We start from the raw sequence: 25311 nt of genomic DNA on the forward strand, positions 1-25311 counted from the left end.
CTAATAACTAAAAATTCAATGGCTTATGGGGATGATGGGACAGGGTATTTCACATCTACATCATCCAGAAACCCAGTCCTCTCCTCTGACTCTGTTCTAAAGGGAGATGCACACCTTCAGCATATGTGGTTTTGCCCTTCATGTCAGGAGGAAAAGAGAAGAGAGATAACCAGTGAATGGCTCCCTGTATTATCTTGAAAACAGAATGATGCATTTTGACAGTCAATTTTCTCCTCCCTATGCTTTAGAGCTCTCTATCCAAATTCTTTCCCTGTTGTCCCAAAGAACTAAATGGCAAAAGCAAAACATAGCACTGGATTCACGGCTAATATACAAGGCAGACAGCCAACAGATTGCTATTAAATTAACCCTGGGGCTTGACAGATCTGTTCTTCCTGACCCCAACTGCTTATGGCATTCCTTATTAATGCTGAGCCCAGACAAATTACCTCTACTAACAAAAGGGGTTAATCTGCTTCTCTGTTGGGACTCTGGAGGCAGCTTTGAGGACAGGAGGGGGCACAGTTAGTTTGGCAGCTGAGCTCCATGCTTGGAAGGCAGAAGGAGGGAAGGTGAGGGCATCACTGTGCCAGGCAGGGCCTAAGGCATCATTTAAAATAATAATTGAAGACACTGGGAGGTCACCCCTTAAGGGATTGGCTTCAAACAAATAAGAAGCCAGAGCCATAAATTACATCACCAGTGGGGTGAGGGAATGGAGAGGGTAATGGCAGGATGCTAAGGGGTAGCACAGGAGCCATTCAAAAGTCATTTCCCTAATCTCCAATTTAGAAAAAGCTTTCTATGAAAAAAAAAAGTCTACTGCAATGTGATAAAAGAGATTGACAATAACCTGTGTATAAAGAAATAGGGAAATGATTAAAATTTGATCTACCTCAATAAATTGTTTCTGAAATGGAAATTCCAAGTCCATTAAAAACCATGAAATATTGTATCTATAGCATGATCACAATGTCATTTAAAACTTACACTCTGAAAATGATGAGCTAAAAGGCAAATTACTAAATGTTAGTAATGGTTCTGTCTGGGTGAGGATAGGGATTTTCAATTATTAGTTAACATTTTTACAATTTCTTTTGATCATGTTGTCTTACAGGACAGAAAAAGACAAGGTATTTTCACTTCTTTCTATCTATATACAGCCAGTAAAATACAAAATATATATACAGTCTGACCAGAATCATGTAAAAAATGAGAGAGAGGGAAAGACAATAGAGAATGGAAGGAAATATGGTTAATACCTTACAGGGATTAGTTGGAGGGTCAGCATGTAAGTCACCCTTTAGTAACTCTAGCTTACAAAGGGTGATTTACCTTTACCATTGGTTCATTCATTCCTCCATGTAAATCCACAAATGTTAACAAAGAACCTGCTAGTACTTTTCTGGGTACAGGGGATACAGTCATGACCAAAACGGACCAAAAATCCTCCTGATCTGTGGAGCCTATATCCTAGCAGGGCATATGGTCACTAAGCATGGCAGATAAATATAATATATAATAGACTAGATGGTAATAACTGCTAAGCAGAAAAATAAAGCAGCGATGAGAGAGAGAAATGATATATGTGTGTGTATATCCTGGACTGAACAGGAGAAGGCTTTCTGGATAAATAGAGTTAAGATTTTTTCCCCTTTTATTATTTATTTACTTTTCTGAGTCCTTATAGTTCAATTAGCTAGCGCGATGTTAAAATGGTGATGCTATTCCCCTGTATATACACCAAAACTAGGTGGGGAGATTACAGATGATTCTATATATCTCCACGATAAGTGCTTATTTTTAAACAATACACAAAAAAAAATAGTTTCCTTGTGTTAGAACCACCTATGAGAGAGTTGAGAGACCAGGAGCCTCATCAACATGGGTAAAGTTCAAGATAATACTGTGATAAATAGGGATCCCTGGTGGCTCAGCGGTTCAGTGCCTGTCTTTGGCCCAGGGCGTGATCCTGAGTCCTGCATCGGGCTCCCGGCATGGAGCCTGCTTCTCCCTCTGCCTGTGTCTCTGCCTCTCTCTATCATGAATAAATAAAATCTTAAAAAAAATACTGTGATAAATATCATGATTGTAACAAAACTGGGTCAGGAGATTGGGATTCAATTCTGATTCCAAGTCTGTTTTGCTTGGAAAATGTGGGCAAGTCATTTTCTCTCTCTGGGTTTCGATTTTTTAGCCTTTGAATGGGTATAATCCTATTTACCTCGATAACCTCTGAGAATTGTGATTATGAAATAATTTCACGAGACAATTATTAAAGGCTTTATGGTAGCCTGGATAATCCCATCTCTCACTCTCTCTCTCAAAAAAAAAAAAAAAAAAAAAAGCATCTAGTTTTCCCCAGATAGCTTTATATGTTTCAGTTTTGTGGGCTTTTAAAGGTGATATCCTTGTACACTTGTCTTTATCAGTGCCGATTCTGACAATATTTTTTGTTTTGTTTTGTTTTCTTTCTAAGCCCTGCCAATCAAGGGCAGGAAAGCCAAAAAGGAAGCCTTTCAGCAGGCCAGGCTGGAAATCTACGTTCGCCTGGGAAAGACACCCATGTTCAGGAGCAGTTGAAGTTTTTCATGTAGCTGTACTTAGAGTCTGCCAATACTGAAGGTGGAGAACAGCCTATCTTGGCCCTGAGAACTACCCGCATTAGAGTTGGATTTCCTTTTAGGAGACATGAATTGCTTTGAGGGCTTTTTCCCCCTTTCCAAAGTCTGAATGAGATCTTTGGATATTAAGTACTGATTACAAAGCATCCAGATCTTATTAGCTGAACGGATGTGTTACTTGATGATAAGACACTGGCAATCTCTGAAGAGGACTCCAAGGGATATTCTTCTTTTAAGAGCTTAAAAAAAGCCAATGTGCAAATATTTATGGAGGGTTTGCCAATTGCTAGGCTCAATATGAGAGACCGACAAAGAGACATATGGTGCCATATTAGTTACTGCTTTAAGTATGTCCTGAGCTACAGAAGACACAGGGCTGAGATGAAATTCATGATTTGGGTTGGGGGAGGGCACTTGAAAATCTCATAACCACAGACTCTTTCCTATTTTATTCGTGTGACAGAGAGCTTGAATTCCACCATTAGGAAACACCCAGTATTTTCTTCAAAGGTCAGTTCAGATGTTACTTTCTTTATGACTCATTCTAGCCAAATTTCTTTCATGATTCTCCCTTTCTTGTGTAACCATAGCACCTTGAATACACCTAACACTTAATACATATTATTATAATCAATTGAGTAATTTGAGATGGTGTGATAGGGTATATTTTACTGGAGTATGGAGTATGAAAGACTGAATCTCCAAGTCTGGACTAGTTACATAATCATGAAAGCCTTTAAATTTGTTAACTCATCTACAAAAAGGCAGACAACTACAAAGGATGATGTGTAGATTATACCTGGTGCTTAATACAGGCTCCAAAAATTGTTAGTCTCATCTTCCCTAGTATGTTGACATGTCTGTCTTCCTCTGTCCATATACTTGCTTTGCTGGTTTTGTGATATGTTAACTTGGTTAGGCTGAATCCTTAAGAGTTCCCTTACTAGGATGTCTCTGGTTATGGTGGGGTAACATGGGCTCAGGAAAGTTGAAGGACAGAAGAGAGGAAGCATGTATCACACACACATCTTCTCCTTTCACTTATTCAATCAAACACAAATCCAGGTGTTTCTGTAAGGGAATCTGCAATTCTACAGATGTGATTAAAGGCCCCCACAGGTTGACTTCAAGTTAACCAAAGGAAGATTCTCTTTGGTGGGCCTGAATTAATCAAGTTGAAGACCTATAAAGGAAAGCTTAGGCCCTCCCTGAGGAAGAGGCTCTCTCTTCCTGACTGCCATGTGTGGACAAGCTTCAAATCATCCTGTGCTCTTCCAGCTTACTTGTGATTTTCCATTTCTGACTAAGTGCCTAACAGACCCTGACTTGCTTGGCCAGCCTCACAACTGCAAGTCTAGTTCATTAGAGTAAGTCAGTCTCTCTCCTTCTCCCTCCTCTCCTGCCTTTCCCTCTCTCTGTAGACAGATGGACAGACAGACACACACATGCAAAGAGCACACACACATACAGTGCTCCTGCAAGAGTTTTGCTTTTTGCTTGAACTCTAGCTGATACATCTAAGCTTCGGATTACAAGAACCATAATACCAGGGATGGAGTTTTATTCAAATGGCATTCCAGTACACATAGTAAGTGTTCAATAAATGTTTATGGATTTTACTTTAATTCATTGTGACTTAGCAGCATTCTCTAGGCATAGTTTTTTTTTTAATGCAGAAAATCCATCATAGGTCAATAATAGGTCAAGATGCCAGGCCTGGATACTGTAAATCGTTTAGCTTGTGGTTTTCTTAGGAAAGAACGGGATCCAGGCAACAAGATTAGAAGAACAGGGGGATGGGGAAATGTTACAGATAATAATAGCTACTATTTATTAAGCTTTCTCCCTGTGCCAGGTACTTGGCTAAGAAATCAACACTATGATCTCATTTAATACCCACAACAACCTTACAAGATAGATGTTATTATTATCTCCATTAACCGATGAAGAAATGGGAGGGTCAGAAGATGTTAACAACTTGTCAAGGTCACACAGATTTTAGGAGAAAAAACTGGATTCAAATCCAGTGAATCTAACTCCAGAGTCGAACTACTAAGCTAACTATTAAGCATTCCTAACTACTATGCTATACTGCTCTGAGGAAGCTCAAAAAGCCCCAGAAGCCTACCTAGTTGCATTCTTGCCCTCTGCCCTGACAACATGAAGTCCAAAGGGCTTTCCTCATGTAGAGGGAAATCCCTCATCTCATAAATCCCTAGGTAGGACAGATACGGAGGGTCAGCATCCTCACAAGCAAAGCACCAGGCCTTCGAAAACCCACCAAGGCAGCACTTATTATGGGAAGGAGGAGGCTGCCCTGGCACATGTGGGCCAATGTGCTGGAGGTGTCACTGGAATGCTCTCCTTTTACACCAAATGCCAGTCTCAACTTGATATGTACACTTGTGGATGGAAGCCAGAGCAGCAACAAGGGAGACAGACTTGTATCAGGCCCCACAGTTTGCTTCAAAGTCTGTCTGGCAGAAAGAATCCCACCAGAATAAAAGGCAGGCCGCTGTCCATGGTACTACAGAGAGACAGAAGCCAAGAGCTGAGGTTATACAGTCCCCTGATCAGGGAATAAAGTCCAAAAAGGCCTCAGCTCAGTTGACAAATGAAGCTGATACACAGGGATGCTAAGACCAAGGCCAATGATGAAACACACCAGGAGTCCAGATGTCTTCTCTCAGAGAAATCCTGTCTCATGCCCAGAGACTTACAGAGTTCTGTAAGATGTGGCTTCTGCTGACCTTTTCAGTCTTGCTTATACTATGCTCCACCAGAATGTGTAAAGCTTACACATTCTCTGGGTTCCAGTCACAGTGGCCTTTTTAGATTTCCTCCAACATTGTTTTATTACCTTCTGCCACATGCCCTTTGTACATGCTAGACCAATCTCTCCACACCTCTTTCCCAACTTAGCTCATATTCTTTTTCTTTCAGATCTCAACTCAATAATCAGTTCCTCTGCAAAGTCTTCTTTTATTCCTAGTTTCTATCAGATTTGAAAAAAGAAGCATTCACACAAATGTATTTCCTTTCCTCACAGGGCTTTCCTCTGTTTATATGTTCATTAATGTGATTATTTGATGAATGTCATTCTGAAAGCAGAAAGTTTCTTTTCGCTTCTATATCTCCATGGCCTCAGTACAGTGCTTGACACAAACTAGGTACTCGGTATACAGTTATTGAGGGCTGTATAATATTTACTTTTACTTGATAGTAGCCTATTAATAGGTCCCATATTGGACTAGGTAAAAGTCCAGATTTAACTCATTCTCCTCCTTGAGAAAAGAATTCAAAAGATTCTAAGTGTACCATAGAAAACTAGTTTGAAAAGTTAGGACTGCTTCTAGCCCTAGAATATCACTAATCTAGAAATGGGTTATTATTGTCCAAAAGTAGTTAACCCATTAAGGCCAAAGTCTGACCACTTTAAGACAGAACCTGTTACATCAGATAAGGACAGACTGGCTATGGAGGGAAAGGAGAGGACTCAATCTGATCTAGTGTTAAATACAAGGCCCCGGACCTCAGAGATCCTGCAAATATGTGGTCTAGGGTATAATGAGCAATGTCTTAAAAAGAGCATCCAACTGCAAAGCCAAAGGAGGAGTCTAGAATTGAGAAGATGACCCAGGTAATGAGTTCAGTAGAATAGAAACCACCATACTAACATCTAACTTTTTTAGTTTCCTTGTCCTTTCCATGATAATCAAGCTTCTTTTGAAATCTGTTTATCATTCATTTAGCAGGGTACTGGCCTAACCATATATGTGTGTGTATGTGTGTGTGTGTGTGTGTGTGTGTGTGTATATATATATACATATATACACACACACATATGTATATAAAGAGACATAGATGGATATATTTTATATACAGTTGACCCTTGAACAGTGTGGGGACTAGGGCCAGTGATCCTTGTGCAGTCAATAATCCACATATAACTTTTGGCTCCCTTAAATCTTTGTAATTAATACTTCAATGTTGACCAGAAATCTTACTGATGAGATAAGTTAACACAAATTTTGTATGCTATATATAATATATACACTGTAGTCTTACAATAAAACATTATTGGAAAAGAAATTATTGTCTAATAAAGAAAATTCATTATTGCATTTACTGAAAAAAATCTGCGTGTAAGTGGACCCACATAGTTCAAAACATGCTGTCCAAGGGTCAATTGTATGTATAACATTTATCCACATATACATATTAAAGATATAAATATATTTTATATATGTGGATAATCATATATATAAACATATTTTTAAAAATTCTCACAATCCTCTTTGGTAAAACTCCTCTCTAAAGATCAAGTAACAGAGGGTTGGTTAAATTAAGAACCTTATTAAAGCTTACACATCCAGCAAGTGGTAGAGCTGAGTGTGAACTTCAGTCTTTAAGATGTTCAGAACTTCTAGAACTTTTAGAACTCCAAAGCCTGCATTTTCAATCATAATGCCAGTGTCATACCAAATGCCAGGCAGTGGAAGTCATGACTTTATTATTTAACCACACTGCAAGACCACTTGTCTTACTATTTACTTTTCTTTACATAAACTTACTTTATAATTTAAGTGGATTTTTCAGTATCTATGAAATTGCCAGACTGATATGATAGTTGTCTTTTTTAGTATTATTATGAATATCTAATTATGAAAATGAAAAAAATCCACATAGTGCTTAGAAGTACCTTGATTACCACCCAGTGGTACTTATACCACGTTCTGGGAACCCCACATTATTCTATCCTGCACCATGTTTTTCAGCCACATTATAAAAATGGCGCTAAACAATGTTTGATTTAATAAGACCTGTTGGTGTTTTTTTGAGGGTGTTTTGAAAGATGGCCGCTTCCTACCCCAGAGGTGGCTGTACTTCAGTGACAAGAGGCAAAAAGGTCCCAGTTTGTACAGTCAGCTCAGTGCTTAAGGCACTAGTTGAAAAGAACTATATAGATATCAGTGATCATCATTCTCATGATGACAATGATTATTTTACATATGGCTGCTTTAAGGGTGAATGGCACAGTCTCATTTGTATGCCAGCATCTGGCAGACTGTCACACATCTGCAGAATATAACCTAAATTGTGCTATTAATATTTCCCCTTTGCATTTTCCCCAAGGCATCTGTCTCCCCAAAGGCCTAAAGAAACCACCCGCCTCCATCTTGAAGGCCTGGAGGCAAATCCAGAAAACATGTCACCTAGACTGGGGACAGCAGATGCTCAGAGTGACAGCAGCTGAGTCTGAGCAGATTTCTGGTTCTTGGAAAAGATGTAAAGGGAGAAAGGGCACCACAACCCACACTCATTCTATTAGCAGCTGTACTTCCAGGCAAAATCTGTAGGCAGGCTCTCTGAGGCTCAGACAGCATGTAGAATCCACTGTGCAATCAATAACAGATGCCAGTCATGGTCCTGAGGGTCAGGTCCTAGTACCTCCATCACTGCCATTACTTGCTTAAAGCTCCTTTCCTTAGAATGCCTTGGCAAACCAGAAAAACAGACTCTTCAGTACAGAGAACAAACTGAAGGTTATCAAAGGGGAGGAGGGGTAGGGGATGGGTGAAATAGGTGATGGAAGCTTAAGGAGGGCACTTGTTGGGAAGAGCACTGGGTGTGGTATGGAAGTACTGAATCACTCACTATATTGTGCACCTGACGCTAATATAACACTATGTTAGCTAACTGGAATTTAAATAAAAACTTAAAAAAAAAAGAAGGCTTGGGCAACCATCAAGTACTCTTCTATGGTAGAGACTAGCTAGCTATGTAGCAATACCATGTCAATTTCTTTTTACATGCACAGCTACACTACATTTCCCAGCCTGCTCTGTAGTTAGAAGTCGCCATGTGACTGACCAATGGAATTCATGCTATTTTAGGGCCTGGCCCAAAAGAGCCTCCAGTATGTGGTTCTCTACAATCTTTCCTTTTGCTGTCCTGACTGCAGGTAAGCCTGGTGAGAGTGGGGAGCTGCAAAATGGAAGGACCTATTTCTCTGGTTCACTGTTTGGAGGAGGTTGCTTTCTAGTGGGGATCATCACAATGGACTTTATAACAGAAATTATTTTTTATGTGTTTGAACCACTATGATGTCTGTTTTTATCAAAACATTCAGAGCTTTACTATAACCCATGTACTCTTACAGTGAAATTTCTGGGTTAAATTTCATGATCACTGGGATGCCTGGGTGGCTCAGTCGGTTAAGCATCCAACTCTTAGTTTCAGCTCAGGTCATGATCTCAGGGTTGTGAGATCGAGCTCCTGTATCAGGCTCCATGCTCAGCAGAGATTCTGCTTGGAATTCACCCTCTATCTCTGCCCCTGCCCCAGCTCATGCTCTCTCTCTTTCCCTCTCTCTCTCTCAAATAAATAAATAAATCTTAAAGAATTTCATGATTAAATGTCTACTAGAGAGTTCCACTTCAGCAACCTATCATACTTCAAACTTGACTTGTCCAACCAAAATGGTATTTTCTATCTCAGAATGTTCTAGGTACTAGAGTATAGGAACAGATCATACAAAGTCCTTCTCTCATAGAATTTACACCTGAATATGGGGAAATCCAAAATACACACACAAAATTTCAAATAGTGATGTGTGCTGTGATGATAAGAATGATAGAGGGCTATTTGGGGGCTACTTGGCAGTTAATGGGAAAGGACCTCTGAGGAGGCAATGTTAGATTGAAGTCTGAATGCTGAACATGTAGTTAGTCATGTGAATTTCGGGGACAAAGTATCCCAGAAAGACGGAACAGCAAACATAAAGAAGAGACATGAGATCAAGGTTTATCCAGGAACAGAAAAGAGGTGAGTTGGCTGAAGTAGAGAGAATCCTGGAGAGTGCTATGACTGGATATCAAAGAGGGAGGCAGGGCCCAGATCATGTAGAACCTTGTAGCTCAAGGTAAAGAAATTGGATTTTATCCTAAATCCATTGGGGAGTTATTAGAATGTTTTAAGCTGGGGAAGAATGATAACTTAGATACTGAAGGTATCTGAAAGGTCCACTCTGACTGTTATGGGAACATGAACTATGTAGAAGATCAAGAAAAAAAGGGAGACTAAGCAGGAGATTATTGCAGTCACACAGATGAAGGGACAGCGGCCTATGCTAGTGTAGGGTGGTAGGAGTGGAGAGGGAGAGCAAGGGGTGGCTTTGAGATATATTTCAGAGTAAGCACTAGAGGGCTCATAGATTGGGTCAGGAGTAGGGAGGCTGGTGAGTGAGAGAAAAAAAATACTGACTCCCAGGTCAGGTGCTTAGCTGCATGGGTAGAGAAATCATTACCCGAGAATGGGCATTCAAATGAAGAGTCAGGTTTGTGGTGGGATGGACCACAGGATAGGTAGTGAATAAATGACCCATCTATATTATGAAACGGGGTCTTTATAACGGGATTAAGATGTGGGCTCAAATACTCATTTAACAATCTTCTTGATGTCACTGGATTTTAGCTAAATAGGGGATAGTAATATTTATATCAGGGGGTTGTTATATCAAATGTACCTTTGGTGTATGAAGACTAGAAGGAAGCATGATAGGGATGTGAGGATTGCTAATAAAGTTTGGTTTATTGATCTGGATGCTGGTTAAACAGGTGTGCCCTGTGGAAAGCCATCAGGCTGTAAAATTATGATATGTGCACTTCTCAAAATGAGGTTCTATGTATGGTGGTGCTTAGAATTCAATAAATGGCAGCCAGTATTATTTTCACTATGTTGACAGAATGAAAACCCTCTCATGTGTACCTGTGGTCCATGCTGCCCATACAGACCATTTATAAATCCTTTCACAAGAGGAAGGAACCCTAACTGAATTCTGGGGTCTTATATCATAGTGGATAAAGTTGCAACTGACTTTAATTCATGACACGCAAATGACTTTGTGTAAACGAACTGATGCAGAGTTCCAACCCAGAGGTAGTCCTGGACTACTACTTCAGTAAGTCAATACTTCTCTAAGTTTGTTAGGATGAAGGATGGATGCCAACATAGTTTACAAGGGAACAGTTCACCACAAGTTCTAGGAGTTGTGGTTGTGATTGCTTCTTTCTCTTCTACTTCCCCCCAAGCCTGCTCACACCTGAATACTTATGATTCAAATCAACTGGTTATTGGCCCCCAGTAAAGGATACTAAAACTTTGATTGGTTATTTCAAAGTTCCATAGGTTAATCCTCAGGTCATCAGCTGACATATAGGTTTCATAGTCGCTGTTGACTGATATAGAGTTGATGTGATATGTGTGTGCGTTGGCAAATACTCTTCGCGGGGTGGCCTCCACCATCAAGTCCATGGGTCTCAGGACAGGCACCTGGGATGGAAGAGAAACAAATCACTTCAGAATCAAAGCTCTTCATGAGGGAAAAAGTATGCATGTTGATGTCTTTTATCATCACACACAAAATCATAATCACATTCAAAAACTTGAATTTAGAGAAGCCTGAAAACTATCAGAAGACTGATAAATCACATGTTCCTGTTTCCTCTCTCCCTTTTAGTTTTATTTTTTTTCCTTCTACTCCTTTCAGGTTTACTTCTTTCTCAAAAGCTGTCACCATCACTTAGCCCTCATGGGCAATTTCATCTTTTATAGATTCTAAGCTTTCTTCCTGGCCCCTCTAGGTGGCCTCATCCTGGGGGAACTGAACTTAGAATCTACTGTGTGGTCATTAGCTTTCTGAGCTGTTGTTCCAAGCTGCTTGCTTGTTTGTTTTCAACATGAAGTATAGTTTAAAAAGGAAGTTGTGGGCAAATTTTAGAAATATGTAGTTCAACTTTGATCTAAATTTATACTTCAGGGCTTAGGAGGTCTAGACGCCATCCTGGCTTTTTCTTCAATCTTTACGGGGATTTTGGGAAAATATATAACCACCCAAGATTCTAATAGCCCAAATTTAGCCATTAATATAGACAGCACTCATTGACATCCTGTTTTACCTGGAAAAATCTTGGTTTATACCTGTTGTCTTTGTGTACCAACTACAAAATACCTACTTTCACAACAAAACTGTCCTAGTCTGGACAATAAAGTATGTGGTCATCTTACTGATATATAAGGTGTACTCAGTGATTATTTGTTGAATGAGTAAATAAGAATATTCGAGCAAATGTTTTCTTTCCTGTGGGTCAAAGAATCAGGCCGTTAAATCGATTCCCACACATGAAGCTCTTCCTGCCAAATATGAACAAAGATTCATCACTCTTCTGACTCCCTCTTTGAATTCAAGGGCACTTCTGACTACACCTGGGCCAACTGGCTCCTGAGAAAGTGAGAAAGAACACCAATGCCTGACAGGGGATAGACTAAAAGCAAAACAAAACAAACACAAACACAAAACACCAGATGTGGTCCTTAACCAACAGCTATTTCCCTTTCAAAAAAGTCATCTTTTGCAACTGAGCAGATTTGCTGACTGATTTGCTTCCAGGTGGTCAATGAAGACTTTAATTTCTGGATTTGTTTCAACCCAGGGGGTGAGGGGAAGAGGACAGAAGCAAAGGTTACATTCTGTGAAGTGTACTCACTTCAACAGTATAACCTTTTACAAAACAGAATTCTCCCAGTTTGGTCTTGAAGGAGCTTAGGTCCCTCACACTTTTGAGAGAGTTTTAAAATTGAATAAATAATTCAGGGAATCAGAGTCCTATGTAGCTGTGGTGCTATATATCCTGGAAGGCAGAGGTGGCTTTCAATGTGGATATAGGAAGAACCAGGTATCCTCTGAACACCAGGAAAGGGAGGGGAAGGAAAGTCTTTGTGAGACTTCCACTCCAATTATGGATAATGGTTTTAGAGCATAAGCTCGGGGATGGCAAGAACTGGAAGACCTGGGTTCTCATCACAGATTCACGACAAACCTAACGGCTGTGTAACCATGGGTGGTTAACCTGTCCCTTCTGGGTTCTCAGGATACTATCTGAAAGTTATCAGGAAGGGGGGTTGGGATCTGTGGAGATAATATGCCATTTGGTTCACCCTTCTTCTCACCCTTTCAGAAACTTTTATTGGGCTCTATACAAGGTCCTGGGGCAGTGGTTGAGCATTTGACTGCAAGATCCTGGGGGATACAAGTAGTGAGCAAAACCAGACAGTTCCTGCCTTCATCCAGCTGGTCTAGATGGAGGAGGTAGACACGAAGTCATATCATAATAAAATACAGTAAGTGCCGCAAAGGAGAGGATATCATGCAAAGGGGGGATTTAACATGATCAGGGAGGCCCAGGGAGCCATTGCTGAGAAAGTATGGGATGGATGACTGCAAGGGATGAGAGAGGTTTGCTGGTCCAGGAGAAGCCACAGGAAGTCCTGTTGGCACTGGGAAACCTGTTTTGAGCTCTGCTACCTCAGGGTGGGTGCAGAGGAAGCACAGATAGCCCTCATAAGCTCCAGGTGGGATGTTCCTTAATGACAGACTACAAAAGCGTGGCATGTGTTGTTGAAAACACACAGCATAGTCACCCTGATTCAAATACCAGGAACACCTACAACACCTAATTGAGGCTTCTAGAGGCAGCCTAAGTACAAAACTCGATGACTACCACTACAGTTGTCATCAGTAATACTGTCGATGCCATAAATACTACTGCTGGTTTATTTGGGGAGGGAAGAATGTTCCAGTTGGAGAAAATAGCATGTGCAAAGGTCCTAGAGTGGGGGTAGGGCCAAGAATGAAGGGCTGATAGGTCAATGTGGGTGAAACAGAGAAAGTGATGGAAACCATGGTAAGAGCCAAAGTAACAGGGTAGGTCAGAGGCAAGCCCCCCCCCAAAGATTTTTGCCATTATTGTTAAGGAAATGGGCAGAAATAAAAAGATCTCCAATGATTGTGATACGATTAAAGTTTTGAGATCATTCCTGATATACAGTGGAGAATAAGAGGCTAAATGAAGCAAAAATTTGGAAAGAAAGGTGATACCATCAAAGAGTACATCTGAGTCAAGGCTTTGTAATGGATAAAAAAATATTACTCTGCTTTTGGGAACTCTCCCCACAAATATTTCTTAGGCATTTACTACTCTGGGTCATTCTTTATACTTCTGCTAGTATAAAGTATTTATTACCTCTGCTAATTCTTTCAACAGCTCTGTGAAATAGGTATGAGTGTAAGTACTTTTACAGAGACAAAGGTCAGGCTCAGAGAGGCGAAGTCACTGCCTAGGGTTGCCCAGCAATAGGAGGCCGTAGGAGTTATGAGGCATCGTCGGATTTTAATACCAGAGCCTACCTGACTGTAAAGCTGTGCTCCTTCCACTGTCTCACACTACACTCTTATATCATACATGGCGGGAAGTGATAAATGCTCCATATGTCACATGAATAAGCTGGCAGAAGTATTTATGGCATCGACAGTATTACTGATGACAACTGTAGTGGTAGTCATCGAGTTTTGTACTTAGGCTGCCTCTAGAATCCTCAATTAGGTGTTGTAGGTGTTCCTGGTATTTGAATCAGGGTGACTATGCTGTGTGCTTTCAACAACACATGCCACGCTTTTATAGTCTGTCATAAAGGAACACCCCACCTGGAGCTTATGAGGGCTATCTGTGCTTCCTCTGCACCTACCCCGAGGTAGCAGAACTCAAAACAGGCTTCCCAGTGCCACAGAAGAAATGCAATCTGCAAGGACTTCCTGTGGCTTCTCCTAAACCCTTCCCTGAACATCCTTCCTTACTGCGCGTTGTCTGCAGAGGCTTCCCATGGCTGTGGTGACAGGGAGGGAGCGTGACAGCCAGGATCAAGAGGCATTACAAAGTGGGAACTGCCAGCCCAGAGCATCAGCTTAACGTGACGGGCCTGCCTGCTAATTCAGTCTGACATATTCCATGATGTACCACTTAATGGGGAAGGCTCCATGGAGGTGTCTGGGGAGGGAGCCACTAATGCGTTACCCAGATAAGGCGGAAGGATGAATGTCATCCATGGTATTCCAGCACCATTCTCTTGCCCAGGTCAAGGCCTGTCCACTGCCTAGTGATGCCCTTCCCAGAAAGGAAGAAGGAGATTCAATCTGGACAGCATGACTGGCCAGGAAGCCCTATTGGGACTCTGTGTGTTATTTGCTCTGGCTACATACTGTCTTCAGGGCTAGACAGGGAGAAGAGTAGGACACAATGCTTCAAGTTGGGCCCACAGGCCCTCATTAGGGCTTTCTCTATACAATATTCAAGGAGGGCTTCCATGCTGTGTGCCAGTCACACTGTCAGAGATCCCCTGCCCCAAGTCCAGGGCTCTGCAGCCCTCTGCCTTCTCTGGGCACAGGCCTGGGGAAGGTTCTTCGGTTTGCCCATTTTACAGCGGAGGTTCAGGGAGGTGAAGTATTCTGTTCAATGTCACACAGAGAGTAAGCTGAGGAGTGGAACCTAGGCAGTTTGGTTCCCGAGTGAGCATACTGTTGCAGATGAAACTATTAGAGGGAAATATGAAATTGCCATTTTTGCAGGTCAAAAACCATCAAGTCTCCATTACTGCAAACAGTTTAGCTTATTACTTTGGAAAGACTCTGGTATGTAGATGTGACACTGGGTCACAGAATAAAGAATCTTAGAAGGGTGCTTAGAGTCTTTTTCAAAGACCATCCTGTGTGTGCATGTGTGTGATGTGGAGGGGAATTTATTTATTTATTTATTTAATTAATTATTATTATTTTTTATGTGGAGGGGAATTTAATGAGCGGCTGTGGCTGTCTAGGTTTTACCTTCTCCATCACTCTTGATAGTACGTGTTTGTATTCTCAATCATATCTTGCTTAAATTAATATTTCTGTGATTAAGGAGAATTTGAAAACTACTGACCCAGGCAATACCTACAATATGCAGATGACAAAATCAAGACCCACAGAGGTGCCTTAGCCATGGTTACCCAGGTACACTCCAGGTCTCTACCTCCCATCCCAGAGCTTCCTCTGCTCCCCATACCATGTGCCTGAACCATTCTCCATAGAACCAGAGCCTTCCTTTTGCCAAATGTCAGAACCAGAACTGGACAAAACCCAGGATTAAGCCAGGACCTTTAGCTTATAGTTCAAAGCCTCCTTTCTGAGCCATGTCAGCAGGTAGGGGACGAGGCTAAAATCAACTCTGAGACATGGTGAGTGCTGGATTGTACTTTCAATGAGAAGAGCATCCTTGGCCCTCAGAGGGCTCAGGTGGGTCTGTGGTGCACTGTTGGATTTCCCTCACATCCCTCTCTCAGTACCTCCAATTCCTTCTGCATCTGGATTCCATTTCACCTCATCTCCCTGAGCCTGATTCTAAAGGAGGAACGCATTAGCCCAGTTGGCCAAGACACCCAACACTGTATTAGAAAATCAGCCCAATAAGGTCCCATCTCCCAAGAGAGTCTCAGAGTCTAACCAGCTGTAAAGCCTACAGAGATAGCTCCTGTCTGTAATACTAGTGGGATGCAAAGAGCCCCAAGAACCACATAGCTGCCTCCCTCTCATCACTGAGGTCTCTGTTCAATTATCATCCCTTGAGAGAGGGATCCTTGAGAGAAGCTTCCATGTCATGCCCACCATATCTCAAATAGTGTACTCTCCACTCACTATCCTCTTACTCAGCTGATGGCTTAGTATGTTTTATTTATTTTTTCTTTTTCTTTAATTTTCACTCTATTTTTTTAAATAATAAATTTATTTTTTATTGGTGTTCAATTTACCAACATACAGAATAACACCCAGTGCTCATCCCATCAAGTGCCCCCCTCAGTGCCCGTCACCCATTCACCCCCACCCCCCGCCCTCCTCCCCTTCCACCACCCCTAGTTCGTTTCCCAGAGTTAGGAGTCTTTATGTTCTGTCTCCCTTTCTGATATTTCCCACACACTTCTCCCTTCCCTTATATTCCCTTTCACTATTATTTATATTCCCCAAATGAATGAGAACATACAATGTTTGTCCTTCTCCGATTGACTTACTTCACTCAGCATAATACCCTCCAATTCCAACCATGTTGAAGCAGATGGTGGGTATTTGTCATTTCTAATGGCTGAGTAATATTCCATTGTATACATAAACCACATCTTCTTTATCCATTCATCTTTCGATGGACACCGAGGCTCCTTCCACAGTTTGGCTATTGTGGACATTGCTGCTAGAAACATTGGGGTGCAGGTGTCCTGGCGTTTCATTGCATCTGTATCTTTGGGGTAAATCCCCAACAGTGCAATTGCTGGGTTGTAGGGCAAGTCTATTTTTAACTCTTTGAGGAACCTCCACACAGTTTTCCAGAGTGGCTGCACCAGTTCACATTCCCACCAACAGTGTAAGAGGGTTCCCTTTTCTCCGCATCCTCTCCAACATTTGTGGTTTCCTGCCTTGTTAATTTTCCCCATTCTCACTGGTATGAGGTGGTATCTCATTGTGGTTTTGATTTGTATTTCCCTGATGGCAAGTGATGCAGAGCATTTTCTCATGTGCATGTTGGCCATGTCTAATGTCTTCCTCTGTGAGATTTCTGTTCATGTCTTTTGCCCATTTCATGATTGGATTGTTGGTTTCTTTGGTGTTGAGTTTAATAAGTTCTTTATAGATCTTGGAAACTAGCCCTTTATCTGATACGTCATTTGCAAATATCTCCTCCCATTCTGTAGGTTGTCTTTTAGTTTTGTTGACTGTATCCTTTGCTGTGCAAGAGCTTCTATCTTGATGAAGTCCTAATAGTTCATTTTTGCTTTTGTTTCTTTTGCCTTCGTGGATGTATCTTGCAAGAAGTTACTGTGGCTGAGTTCAAAAAGGGTGTTGCCTGTGTTCTCCTCTAGGATTTTGATGGAATCTTGTCTCACATTTAGATCTTTCATCCATTTTGAGTTTATCTTTGTGTATGGTGAAAGAGAGTGGTCTAGTTTCATTCTTCTGCATGTGGATGTCCAATTTTCCCAGCACCATTTATTGAAGAGACTGTCTTTCTTCCAGTGGATAGTCTTTCCTCCTTTATCGAATATTAGTTGACCATAAAGTTCAGGGTCCACTTCTGGGTTCTCTATTCTGTTCCATTGATCTATGTGTCTGTTTTTGTGCCAGTACACACTGTCTTGATGACCACAGCTTTGTAGTACAACCTGAAATCTGGCATTGTGATGCCCCCAGATATGGTTTTCTTTTTTAAAATTCCCCTGGCTATTCAGGGTCTTTTCTGATTCTACATGAATCTTAAAATAATTTGTTCTAACTCTCTGAAGAAAGTCCATGGTATTTTGATAGGGATTGCATTAAACGTGTAAATTGCCCTCGGTAACATTGACATTTTCACAATATTAATTCTGCCAGTCCATGAGCATGGAATATTTTTCCATCTCTTTGTGTCTTCCTCAATTTCTTTCAGAAGTGTTCTATAGTTTTTAGGGTATAGATCCTTTACCTCTTTGGTTAGGTTTATTCCTAGGTATCTTATGCTTTTGGGTGCAATTGTAAATGGGATTGACTCCTTAATTTCTCTTTCTTCAGTCTCATTGTTAGTGTATAGAAATGCCACTGATTTCTGGGCATTGATTTTGTATCCTGCCACGCTACCAAATTGCTGTATGAGTTCTAGCAATCTTGGGGTGGAGACTTTTGGGCTTTCTATGTAGAGTATCATGTCATCGGCGAAGAGGGAGAGTTTGACTTCTTCTTTGCCAATTTGAATGCCTTTAATGTCTTTTTGTTGTCTGATTGCTTAGGCTAGGACTTCCAGTACTATGTTGAATAGCAGTGGTGAGAGTGGACATCCCTGTCTTGTTCCTGATCTTAGGGGAAAGGCTCCCAGTGCTTCCCCATTGAGAATGATATTTGCTGTGGGCTTGAGAATATTTGCTGTGGGCCTTAGTATGTTTTAGTATGATGTATTATTTCAGCAACACATCAGGGAATTCTCATCAGTACTGATAATCATCAGTATCCCATGATTTAGTTTGGTAGATATTATGATCCCTATTGCACAAGTGAGGCTACTGAGGCCAGAGGTTAAGTAATTTGTATAAAGTCACACAGCTGGTACGCATGCCTGGTTCTCTTGACTCTGGAGTCTAAGCCCTCCGCTGAGCTCTATTCTGGGCTCTGGAAGAGCACAGAGGGGTGTGTGGGACATAGATAATAAAGAGACATGCCAATGCAGGGGATCTGTGCCGTGATGAAGGTCAGTAGGTACTGTCCAGGCTGTTCTAGTTGAATGGGTTCTGTGTCTACCTGGGGAGGTCAAGGGAGACCTCGAAAGGGGAGGGTTGAGTGATGAAACCAGACAGGGTGCAAAGGGTTTGTAGGACTCCATCAGGCAGAGTAGGGTGTGGGAGGAGAAGGGATCATGCTTTAATCAGAGGGACCAGCACATGCAAAGGCTTAGGCAGGAGAGAACAAAAACAGGTGTGTAAGTATGTGACTCCACATGTTTCTGAAGGAGGGTATCCGTGACTTAACTATTGGCTCAACAAATACTTAAGTCCCTATTCTGTATTAGACATGGAGAAAGCCTGGATTGGGTAAGGTGGTAGACAGTGGATAGGGTGCAACTTGAGGTGGGATGTTTTTGGAAGGCCTCTCTTACAGCATGACTTTTGAGTGGAGATCTGAATGCAGTGAGGGAGGGAGCCTTATGGCCGTCTGGGGAAGAGTATTCGTAGCAGAGGGAAGAACAGGTACAAAAGTTTGAGCACCTGAGGTTGGAGCATGACACTGGAACTTGAGGTTATGATATAGGAGGAACAGGAAGGAATCTTTGTGGCCAGAGAGGAGTTTGGAAGCGAGCAATTGCAGCAGATGTCAGATCAGTAGTTAGTGCTGGATCACAGATGTGACTGTGAGGGGTAAGGAAGATTCAGGGAGGCGCAGGTAGCTATCCAATACACACCCCCTTCCTGCTCAGGAACTCCTTGCTCACTCGCCCTCTCACCACTCCTTCTGTCTCTCCCCACCCCTCCTTCAGTCTTCTTGCCTTGGCTACTTTCTCATTATCTTCCCTGCCTCTCCTCTTGGAAAATACAAGATCATCTTTCAGTTCCCAGAACCCATTTACTAACAAAATGAATGTTGCTGTCATTTGGCTTATTTGGTGACCACACAGGCGATTCTTCACAATCTTCCACAGCACCTAAGCAGGTGTCTGCGGGTCACAAAGCCCCCCTTCAGAGATACACAAGGAAAGCTGTGCAGAATCCTGAAGCCCCTGAGGCCCCCACTTGAAATGACATCTGTGAAAATGCACAGCAGGGAGAGGCTAGAGGTGAGGACTCAAGTGCCTTCATGCACTGACTCTTCACAGAGAAAAAACAACAGCTGTGTTTACCATGGCAACCTCCAGTGCCCCAGCAAGTTGACAGACTCAAGGCAAGGCTCAGAGAGAAGAGATGGTGTGATAGGAGGTAAAAAGAGCAGAGAGAAGATGGAGTCATGCAGAAGGAAGAGAGAGATGGTCAGGTGTAGAAGGATGTGAATGGATTTTAGCTGATCGATAACAGTGGCTTAAATATGTTTGAGTTCGGCAGACAAACATTTGAATACCCTTGGTTGTCAAGAACAGTTAACATAATTGGCATTATGGGGTTTTTTTTTTTTTTTGGAAAAAAATGCTATCAATTTAAATCCATGCTTGCTCCATATCTTTTTCTCAATGTTCAACAGATGCTCCCCACCACTCCCAATAGTTCAGATTATTTGATATTGGGACTGATAGGATACATTAGAGTCATGGGTTAGGTGGTCTCCATGTCATCACTTAGGAAGTACTTATGGTAATGTTATGACCACATACTGGCCCCAAATAAAGCCTTCAATAACCATGCATTGAGCATTTATTACATGCTAGGCAGTTACCACACAGAGGATCTTCAGGAATCTTACTGGAGGCAGATATTATATGAACTCTCCTACCTTTTCTTTTTGTTCCTAACAAGCCCTTTGGGGAAGCTGAAATCATGGCTGCTGTTTGACACAGAAAATAAACAGATGAGAGCTGTCTACCTCCTCCTTGGTGAAAGGAAACCATGACCCTGGTGCTTGGGACCACAGGTGTAAGGCTGAGTGGAGAATTGGGGTGAGTATCCTATCCCATCTAGAATCAGTAAGTGGTTAGGCAGGTGGAGAATCTAGGAGTTACAGATCCCAACCTAACTTCAAGTTGGCCACCATGCTTCTCTCTGGGCTTTCTTCAAGAAAAATCCTTCATGGCCCTCCAATGACAATTACTATAAGCTTAGGACAAAGCCAAAGTTAAGAAGAACTCAAGACTTCAGTGTCAAGGAAGAGTGAGTAGGTCATCTTAAAAATGGAGAGCCATTGGGTAAGGCTCCTTGTTCCAAGGATCATAGATTTGTGGCAGAGCAGCTCTCTTCAAACAGGAGTATGGGATGGCTTCCCAACAACTACATGGAGTTTTAAAAGCAACCCTCGGGGATCCCTGAGTGGCTCAGCAGTTTAGTGCCTGCCTTCGGCCCAGGGCATGATCCTGGAGTCCCGGGATCGTCCACATTAGGCTTCTTGCATGGAGCCTGCATCTCCCTCTGCCCGTGTCTCTGCCTCTCTCTCTCTGAGTGTCTCTCATGAATAAATAAATAAAGTCTTAAAAAAATTAAGAGCAACCCTCTTGGAGCACCTGGGTGCCTCAGCCCATTAAGCATCTGATTTTTGATTATTGCTCAGGTCGTGATCTCAAGAGTTTTGAGTTTAGATCCCACATTGGGCTCTGTGCTGGATGTGGAGCCTGCTTGGAATTTTCTCTCCCTTGACCTGCATCCCTCTCCTTAAAAAAAAAAAAAGGCAACCATTTCCCCATATCTAACTTACACATATTTTCCTTTCTGAAACCAAATCATCTCAGGAGATACCCACAGCCTAAGTCTCCTTCTCTTTGCAAATAGAAAAACACAGAAGAAATACATTCACCCATCTTCAATCTTATTGTGGTGAACTATAAACACTTCTCGGAGAGATAACTGGATAATGCCTTTAATCAGTGTCCCACAAATGTCACCAGCCATAGCTCAAGATGGTATGAATTTCTAATAAAGTTTTACATTTTATATTTAATTATTATTTGTCAGAATTATATGTCTATGTCATTCAGGTCAACTGTATTCTATTAATTTTAGAAACAATTATATTCACAATAGAATTTTAAACCGTTACAGTCATACATTCATTGGGTGGGACCTATTCTTGCTACAGAAATGATTTTTTTTTATTTCAGAAATGATTTTTTTAAAAAGGCTTTTAACATTTATTTGGGGGAAGTGAAAATACATGTTTCAAGAAGAAAAGCAATGTAAAGTTCTGACTTTTAAAGAATTTGCTCATGTATTCTTTTAATGGATAGTAGTGGGTATCCAGTTAAGATGGTATTTAAATTCTAGTGGATGCATTAAAAAGGTGATATAATTTTAAATTAAACCACCTATGTTCGAAATACTCCTGTAATCATCTTCAATAATTATATACCATTATGATGGAAAATACTTAGTCTACTTATAAACCTGTGTACCTCAGAAATGTACACAGGTTTTCAAACTGGGGTACACAAACACAAAATCTGAAGTTGTATGGTATAAGAGAATTTCTGAAGTAGAACTGGGCTTGAGGGTTGCCCGGGTGGCCCAGCGGTTTGGCGCCTCCCTTCGGCCCAGGCTGTGACCCTGGAGACCTGGGATCGAGTCCCACATTGGGCTCCCTGTGGGGAGCCTGCTTTTCCCTCTGCCTGTGTCTCTGCCTCTCTCGAATAAATGAATAAATAAAAAACAAAAAGCACTGGGCTTGAATCCTGGGTGAGCCATTTACTAGCCACATGGTCCTGGGGCCCTGGTGCCTTCTAAAATGTTAGAGATAGCAACTCTCAGTAGCTTTTTTGAGAAAACTTAGCACAGGGCCTGATGCATACCATCTAATAAGGAAGAAACACTTATGGAGAACCTACTTTGGCCAGGATTGTGCTGAGCACTTTATGCATACCATGCTACTGAACCTACACAATGACCTTAAGAGGTAGGTGCTAGTATTGTTCCCACTTTCCAGACGTGGATTCTAAAACAACAGAAATCATAATGCTTATTCAAGGTTATACAGCTATTAAGTTGTGAAGCTGCCCTTGAACTTGGCAGTCTTACTTCTATGTTTGCTACTATTAGAATTCTTACCATTAACTTGCAATTGTAAAAATATGGTCCTTTCTGAGACTGCTGAGGGAAGATTTTAGGACTTTTTCTATTGGCTCTGGGGTTTAGGCATCCCTTCTAGGGAATTCAGTCATGATTAGAGAATTCAGCATGGCTCAGGAAAAGTAGCTAGTGGGATGATTATTCACTGGGTAGCAATTAACTTCATAAGAAAAAAAAAAATCCAAAACAGCTGAAGGCTTTTCTGGTTAGGAGTTTTCCAAATAGCTTCTGTCCACATTGTCATGAAAACCTTGGAACAATATGGTCGTTCATCCAATTATCAAACCAACCTGGGGGGCAGAGTCTGGCATTACGTGTACCCATTATTAAAGGGTAATTCAGTGTAACAAACCAAATCGAGTATGTACAAAGACTGTCAAATAAAATAAACCACTAACAAATTAAATTACTTCCCATTTTCAGTGGGAAGAATGCCAGTCATTTTTCATTTTAAAAAATATGCATCTTAATTCCATTTTTTAAAAACATGAAAAGAAGCATTTGAAGGTCTCTTGTGCTGTCAGCACTGCCGTTTATTTTCCACAGGCGCATCTTTCCTGGTCCTGGGGCATGTTCTTTAAGAGACTTAATGAAGCATTAAGTCTCACCCTGGTCAAAAAACTTGTTTCCTCCATGGACCAATGGTGGATAGAGTTTAAAAAGCAAGAGCGATAGGTTGGCTCTGGCTTACAGCGACATATCAGAGCTGTTTCCAGAATGAAACTGCCACTCAAGAGCACCCCGCCAAACCCCCAGGGAATCCTATCCAAATAATATAATTTTTAGATTTCCCTGATCACACCCTTCAACAGCCTCAATATGGCCCTGATTTCTTTTACTGGCTTTGTCATGTAGATTGAAATATGCCTTAGAGGAAAAACCCCTTTGGACCAAGTCAGGCTTTGTGCTTCAGGTTCTTAAATATCTGAGAATTATATTCTTTCATTTGACAAACATTAAGTGCCAATCACTGCTCTAGGTGGTACGTGTATAGACTGAACAAAACAGATTAGTTGTGGCACTTAAAGTCTAAAAGAAAAGAAAGACATTAAGGTCTCAAGGTAGATAATCCTGTCCTCAAGTGTCACTGATGCAATAAAGAGATGTATAATGTCTCGAGAGAGAAAAAAATACTGTTTCATTAAAAAAAAGGGGGGGGGTGCTCTAATTTAGATTGGGGAATTAGTTAAATTGTTTTTAAGGAAGTGAAAATTCACCTCCAAAAAGCAGGACCAGGGCAGCCCCGGTGGCCCAGAGGTTTAGCAACGCCTTCAGCCCAGGGCCTGATCCTGGAGACCTGGGATCAAGTCCCCTTCTGGCTCCCTGCATGGAGCCTGCTTCTCCCTTTGCCTGTGTCTCTGTCCCCCCGCCCCCTCTGTGTCTCTCATGAATAAATAAATAAATCTTTAAAACAAACAAAAAACAAAAAGCAGGACCATAGTGTCCTCTAAATCAGTGCTTCTTAATTGAGGGGAATTTTACCATTTGACAAATCTGGAGATATTTTTGGTTGTCACAATTGGGTCTATGCTACTGGCAACTAGCAGGAGGAGGCCAAGGATGATGCTAAATGCTCAATGATGTAAGGATAGCTCCTAGTGACAAATAATTATCTGGCCCCCAAATCAATAGTTCTGAGGTTGAGAAACCCAGCTTTCTAAGGAAATCCATCAGATACAATCTCTAAATCTAGGATAGAGAAAAGAAACCCAGTATTAACTTACACAATATGCAGCAAAGAGTTTCTGTTCATTCACAGAGATGTTTGGAATTAAAAATACACACACCCCTATATACATAAATACTCCTGTAGATACATATACACACATATATTTTATATACTTATGTATACACACATATATAAATACTTTTATATACATGAAAGTCTTATCCTCTATTACCAGCTGTAAGAACAACACAAAACCCATAAAAACTGCCTGAGGAATTAATATATGTATTTTAAACCCAATGCATCAAAGATAGTTTTAATGGCAGACGAACAATTTCATGCTCTTAGTGTCTTTGACTTCTTTTGGCCTCTCTATGGAAAAGACAGGAAAAATATCTTTCCCTCAGAAGATAAACTCACTATCTAATTACCAGTCCATGCAGCAGCCTGTAATTCTGCCAATTTTATCTTATTTTTTTTTCTCCCAGACACTTCCATTTTCTGCCAACACTGCTATTTCTCAAAGCATGTTTCCCTATTCACTGCCTTTCCTGTTATTTCCCTTGATGTTTCACATTGTGTAATTCTGCAGGAAAAAAGGAGACATCTTAAAATATCCCAGTAGGGGAAAATTTCAATTAACGCCTATAGGTGGGGAAGGAGATGGGATGGGAAGAGGCAGTGGTGTAATTTCTGATTAGTTTGGTTAAATTAATCGCAAAACTGTTTTTTGTCTTTCAACTCCTACTGATAAAAGTATTTCTAAAATCTGTCCACACACTTTCTTCTATCAGTGATTAGCATAAACATCGCTGAGTCTTTGATGACCAAAGACTGACAATACCTCAGGAGCATCATATCACATTCTGTTATTCATTC

The 25311-nt window shown here is 41.2% G+C and overlaps 1 protein-coding gene across 16 annotated transcripts in view; it reads right to left on the reverse strand.

Annotated features, from left to right (window-relative positions):
* The window catches only part of PPP2R2B (protein phosphatase 2 regulatory subunit Bbeta), a 439907-nt gene that overhangs the window by 42158 nt on the left and 372438 nt on the right, over positions 1-25311 (reverse strand). For all 16 annotated transcript variants that reach the window (XM_038530532.1, XM_038530535.1, XM_038530529.1 and 13 more), the window contains one exon: positions 10781-10958. In XM_038530532.1, coding sequence (XP_038386460.1) covers positions 10781-10958 — 178 coding nt within the window. The remainder of the gene's footprint in view (positions 1-10780; positions 10959-25311) is intronic.

The sequence above is a fragment of the Canis lupus genome, chromosome 2 (assembly GCF_011100685.1).
Source record: "Canis lupus familiaris isolate Mischka breed German Shepherd chromosome 2, alternate assembly UU_Cfam_GSD_1.0, whole genome shotgun sequence".
Lineage (NCBI taxonomy): Eukaryota > Metazoa > Chordata > Mammalia > Carnivora > Canidae > Canis > Canis lupus.